Source organism: Musca domestica, unplaced genomic scaffold (assembly GCF_030504385.1).
Source record: "Musca domestica strain aabys unplaced genomic scaffold, Musca_domestica.polishedcontigs.V.1.1 44, whole genome shotgun sequence".
Classification (NCBI taxonomy): domain Eukaryota; kingdom Metazoa; phylum Arthropoda; class Insecta; order Diptera; family Muscidae; genus Musca; species Musca domestica.
In genome coordinates, this window is record NW_026712334.1 from 777653 (window position 1) to 784244 (window position 6592).

At 36.8% G+C, this 6592-nt stretch overlaps 1 protein-coding gene across 1 annotated transcript; it reads left to right on the forward strand.

Moving 5' to 3' along the window:
* The first annotated feature begins 865 nt into the window (after positions 1-865).
* LOC101899225 (fork head domain transcription factor slp1) lies at positions 866-2178 on the forward strand. Its single transcript, XM_005180231.3, has one exon. The coding sequence runs from the start codon at positions 991-993 to the stop codon at positions 1930-1932; it is 942 nt and encodes a 313-aa protein (XP_005180288.2). The 5' UTR covers positions 866-990; the 3' UTR covers positions 1933-2178.
* Positions 2179-6592: the final 4414 nt, after the last annotated feature.

Sequence of the window (6592 nt, forward strand, 5' to 3'; positions counted from 1 at the left end):
TGTGATAGTTTAGCGACAAAATGGCCAAATAAGCAACACTTAACCCTTTTGCAAATTATCTCATGATCTGCATGACAAACTTCCCAAGAATAGCATTGTTGTGCTAAATATGTCAAACAAAACAAAATAATTTTGAAGCAAAACTCTTAAATTAGCCCACATTAGTTCCATTGTCATTGTTTTGGCAAAAACACCAGGGGATTTTCTAGCCGTCCTCCAAACCAAAAATATGCATGTACGTATATGAAATTTCCATCGAAATGTAATTTTCATATGCGAATCCGGACGAGAAAATTCGATGCTTGCCTTTAACCCTTTCCTCTGCGCAAATTACAAATTGTCTGCTGTGGAATTCCTGGTACCTGATTAAAACAGGATAAAGATAAAGAACGCAGAAGAATGTTTTGCAAAGATTAAAACGGAAAAGAGTTGAAGTCCGATTAAAGGAACCGGATTTAGTAATTTAGTAAATTAAACAATGCAAACTATGTGGGCATCAGAGGAATACACGCCCTAACACTAAGAAAGGCTTCGGTGCGGCAGGTATGTGTGTGCGGTGTCGTTGACGATGACACACGCACACATTCCCGTAATTGGATCGAGTGTGGGATCAATGAATGAATCCAGTGGCTTTCATTGATCTGAGCGATCAAAGGCCAAAGAAATTCCTTGGCCCGGGGGCGAAAGGGTAAAGATCACCGATGCTTGACAAGCAGGTAGCCGAAAGGAAGGCGGATTGTGGGCCGAGTTTGCGGATTTGATAGAAGAGTCCTTGGCACACAGCGTCGCCAAGTAGTTCTTAAGCTAAGCTTACTTCAAGAATTGCCAGAGTTAAACTAAGGATTCATTAATCCATCGTCAGTGATCGCGCACACACTCGCCGTCGCGCTTTTGGCATAGATTTGAAAAATGTCGTACAAATCGGCGAATTAAATTTGAATATCCGTTGATTAGAACGGTTTAGGAGAGTTGTTGAGACAAACCTGGAATATGGCAAGGACTATAAGTAGTTTGGTGGAGGAGTGGAAGGGCATCAGTCACTGCTCAACAATCGTAGTGAACACATCTCTACACAAGAAAATAAATTTATCACAAGCAATTCAATATTTAACACACACACACACTCACATCGAAATGGCTCCTGTATTCCAATCGAATTTCTCCATTCGTTCCCTGCTATCGGATAAGAAACAATGTTTCGAGGATATTGAAAATTCATATGTACCCAGTGCTCCCAGCAGCCCATCGGCAACATCACAGTCATCCGAGGAATTGTCCAGTGATGATGCATCTTCGACCAGCAGCAAATCACCAGATGCCAAACCTGCCTACACATACAGTGCCTTGATTGTCATGGCGATCAGAAGTAGTCCCGAAAAGCGTCTAACCCTGAGTGGAATTTGCGAATGGATAGCCGATAACTTTGCCTATTACCAGAAGAACAAGAGTGTCTGGCAAAACTCCATACGTCACAATCTGAGTTTGAATCCATGTTTTGTTCGTGTACCACGTGCCCTTGACGATCCTGGACGTGGTCACTACTGGGCTTTGGATCCGTCGGCAGAGGATTTGACCATTGGCGAAACTACCGGCCGCTTGAGACGCAGTAACAATGCCATGATTGGTCGTTCCTTCGGTCCAGGTGCAATTCGTACAAAATCTGCTATGCACTATGGTTCACCATATGGCGGCCATCATCATCATCCCTATCATCAAGCCATGACAAATACCATGGCCTATGCCCATCATTATACACCCAACGCTGTGTATTTCCCAACACCCGAAGAGATTCGTTTGGCCCAACAGACAGCCTTATTGCAGAGCCAACGGGAACAGCAAGCTTGGTCCAACTACCAACGGCAACAACAACACTTGCAACAAATGCAATACCACCAACAATACATTTTGCAACAGGGCGGCATTCCAATGTGAGGCGAGTTTTGATGATCCAAATGGAACTTGGAATCTCCTATGAAAACCACAAAGTGGTCGAATAATGTTTGACATGGAGTTTCAATCGATCTTCAATGCTTCTCCTTCCTCGGCTTCATCCAAAGAGAAAGAGACTTTAATGTTGGCTCGGTATTCAATTGCGTAGAACGCGCTTTAGCATATAGTTTATTTAGTAATAATTGTTTAAGTTTTATTGTAAGAGAAAATTAGATTTAAAAAAATAAAAAAACTATTAAAAAATTAAGAAAATAGTATTTTTTATATAACAAACTAAGATCAGAAAAGCTTTGTTAAAACCACAAAACAAATCCATAGGAGTTGAACTGTACCATAATACAGATAGAAATTTTTAAAGTGTGTGTCAGAATTTTACAAGTGTTGGTGTACGAGTAGTTCAAAATGCACAAAACATTATACCAAAGCCGTTGATCGGTCAGTAGTTACGAGTTAGAGCCCTAAATTTCGACACAATCTACCCAAGGGCTACAGATCGTATATATCATTTTAAGGCCAAAATGTGTCTTACTGAAATAAAGGATCAGGAACAAAATTATAGGTTTCTTTTGACGAAATTAATTTCAGAGAATTTGGAATCAGTCTAGCCATGACTTTAAGTCCATCTGTATGTTCTGTCGGTGAGCACGTCAATATTTGAAGGAGGAATTTTATTTGTCCAAACTTGGAATATCGTAGTATCTATACCATCCTTCGAAGATGGGCTATATCGATCTAGTCCTTCTCGTACATCCTCTACATGAGTTCAAAATTTTACGCAAAAAATCTAAATCAAAAAATCTAAATCTTATGAAGGGAGTACTCAATATACCTTAAACTAATAATGAATAATAAAATAATAATATAAATAGTCTTATCTATGGCGTAACTATAGAATAAGATTTGATCAGTTATGAAATTGGACAATATTTGTTCACTCGTCCCAGTACCTCCCACCACAATAATAAATCTCGTACTCTCAACTTAAGCACATCCCTATATTTTATATGAGCGACGCTCAAAATGGAATATTTCGGCCCACTCTTTCCGGTACCTCCCCACAATATTTAAATTTACCAAACAATCATTCAAATCTAAAATTAGACTAATGGAGTAACCGGTGTAGTGCTAACTAATAATAATAAGGATTAAATTCAGGTGCTAATAAGGATTAAATTCAGGTGATACCACCCCCACAAAAATTCACTAATTCTTATATCTTCACCCAAAGAGTAAATCTTGACCAATAATAACTCTACTAAAATGTGAAATCTATTTCCGATTTTCTTAAAAAATCGCATATGTCATTTATATAACATTAGATCTGGCATGACCATATGATTTGTCGGTTCAATAATTTTGGTATGTTTCCCGCAATGAATCACAATTTAGCTCATAGCAATATTTGTTTTAACATCACATAAAAATACGTAACGTTTGGAGAAAATGCCTTATGGAAACTAATTTATGGGGAAAAAGAAAAGAAAAGGGTACAGGCGAGATGGGTCGACCTCAGATACCCCACAGCAGCTGAAACCACTTATAATTTTATTCTAAATATAATTTTCTTAAGAGCAGGTATACAGTGTGAGATTGAAAAAAATCCCACTGAGTCAAACGCAATCATTTTTACATTTCTTTAGAAAATCTATTGAACGAAAGCAAAACATGTCGGAAATAGCATCAAATTTTAGAATAAGTTTAGATTTGTTCGAATTGGTCATTGGTTTCAACGGCCAATGAAACCGTCACACGCTGCCCCAATGTTGCTCTGCGGCAATTTGCCCTATTCCCGCTTTAGGTGATCGATACTTTGGTATTTTTTAGTGCCAACCTTGCTTTCCAAAATACTCCAGAAACAATAGTCCAACGGATTGGTATCGGGAGATTTTAGTAGCCATTGTGCGCTGGAAATGAAGCGAGGAACCTCATTTTGTAACCATTCTTGGGTGGCGCGTGCTGAGTGCAATAGGGGTTGAGTACTGTTTGAATGTCCTAGGCCTACGGCCAAAATGTTTGCGTGTCCAGGCTTTAATACACCTTCTAGAATATTTTCGCGATAATATTCGGTATTTACTCTGATGCCACTGTCGATTAATACGAGCGGAGAGCGACCATCGGCTTCCATCACCATGGTCACACCATCACCATGACCGGCGTTTGGGTTCTGGTGGCCAACCGAAGGTGCACATTTTCAGCTGACCTCTTTGGCAAGTAAACACGATCATTTTGTTTGTTTACAAACTGCTGGACAACGAATGTTTTCTCATCGGAGATAACCAAATTCGGCAGTTCACCACTTTCGGCCAAGCGAAGTAACTCTTTAGCTCTTTTGGGTCTATTTTCTTTCTGTTGCTGTATAAGTTATTGCACTTTTTGGAATTTCAATGGCTTTATCCCGAGCTCATTTTTCAATATTTGCCGAATGGAATATTGCGATATGTTGAGCTCACGAGCCATTTTTCGACCACTGCGACCCGGGTTTCGATCAAGTCGCTTCTTTACTTTTCGAACTATTACTGCTGCCATTACTCCGTCCACTTTCTTGACATCGGGCTACGCAACCAGTATCATGATACTGGTATGAGCGATTGTACGAGACACAAAAGAGTTATTCACATTTAAATGCTGGAGTGCTCTAACGATAGCCACTTGTGGTTTTTCATCCAAATATAAAGAAATCAGATTATCACGCTTGAATTCCATCACGAATATCTTTTTTTCTGGAAAATTCTCACTAGAATGCTTTTGTATGCTTGTAAGCAATATAATGAGCTGTTGCTGGAATAATTTTAACAGCTGTCGAACGAGTGGAAAGAAAATTACAGCAGTTTGAATTTGGTTGCAGTTTTTTTTATCTCACCCTGTATATTACTTATGATATTATGTGGACGGAAATTTTTGAAATTAGATAAAATATTTCCATTTATGTGAAAGTTTAAAATAATGTCTAGTTTGTAGGAAATACGTACTGTTTATAAACAAAAATATGGAGCTGTTAACATTTAGTGATCTGAGAATGAAGTTACTCTAAAAGGTTTATCAAACAAAAAAAAATGTATTGTCATAATAATTATGATAACTTTGTTATAAGAGTTCTTTACAGAAAATTTGTTATGCAAGAGAAACATTTTTTTGTTTGACAGACGTTTGGTTAGAGTCAATGCGGCATTTAGCTTGACCAGGGTACAATACTTATAGAAACAAATTAGTTTGCTTCAAAATCCATAAAGGTCGGAGTTGCAGATATATGAATAAAGGCCCAAACGATATCTACTCTCTAACATTACAAGTGGGGCACTCCAGAACATAGACTCATATTGAGCTTTGTGGATTGTGAGTTTTACCTATTTAGATTTCAAAATATATAATTACTTATAATGTAGAATTCGGCTAGAGCCTTTAAAAACAAACAACATATAGATATATATTTTGGAAATTTGTTCGTAAGCCGAATTTTTATAACTCGAGAACGTTACTATTTGCAATAATTTAGAAAATGTGTCTGCAACCTTAACAGTAACGAAAAAGAAAAGGTAGAGGGGTTAGTAAATAATAAGCCTAGATTGGAAACATATTTTAAGAAATCTAATACTACAGTTAATTTGGCTGAAAAAAAAAACATCAAAAAACTTTTAATTGGTGGGACCGTTATAGGTAATTGTACCAAAAAGTGAACCAAAGGACTTTTAAATTACATAATGCCAAAATGCTTGCATTACAGGGTCATCACTACAAAACACTTTGGCATAGAATAGTAACATTTTTGGCAAAACCCCTACAAATGCCGATTTTGATCTTTTTCAAGGCAGTTTTGTATCCAGCTCACATTTTTTTTAAATCAATTTTAGTAACATTAAAAAATTTATCAAATATTACATTTGACTGATTTCCATTTAACCTCCTGTCAACTAAATTTATAATTGTGCAATGCAATTTTTATTTTGGTCCATTTCAATATTTACAGCATTACCAACAAAGCATTGGCAACAAAAACAAAAATCTTTAATGTTACAAAAACAATAACGTCTGAATTTAAACTGTAAGTGAAAATCACTTGAGGCATTATTTAGCTAAAATGTCAGTTATCCTTTTGGTATCAAGTCAATTATTTAACGAATTTGTAATCACATCTCAGTCTCTTGCCATCCGCAACAACAAATCGGAGGGAAAAACTAGAAAACAATAGAAAAAGAAAAAAAGGAAGGCATGAACCTGTACAAACCCGATACGTTTCTCCTTGGCAGCTTTAATAAATCCATGGAATACGAAATCAATTTGCTACCGAACACTAACAAAGTATATTCGCAGTAAGACAAAAAAAAAAGAAATGGACTGTCCAACAAAAAGGTACATAGAGATGCCGCATTTCAGTTTTTGTAGTAAGAGATTTTTATGGGTTTTATTACGAGTTTTCTGAGGGGTCATAGTGAATTTTATAAAAATAAATTTGAGGGACTATTGTGGATATTAAAAACATATATTTTCCTTGTGCATTGTTAAGGATATTATTTGAGGGTCAGAAATAAATTAGGAACTTATTGAGAATCGACGCACTGAAGCTAGAATCTTTAAACTTTGCACAAGGAAATTCGTACTAAAATGGTACGAAAAGTTCCAAAATGTACTAAAAATTGAATACATT

Coding starts and splice junctions, on each gene's coding strand:
- LOC101899225 (XM_005180231.3), top strand. CDS start 991: ATGGCAAGGACTATAAGTAGTTTGGTGGAGGAGTGGAAGGGCATCAGT.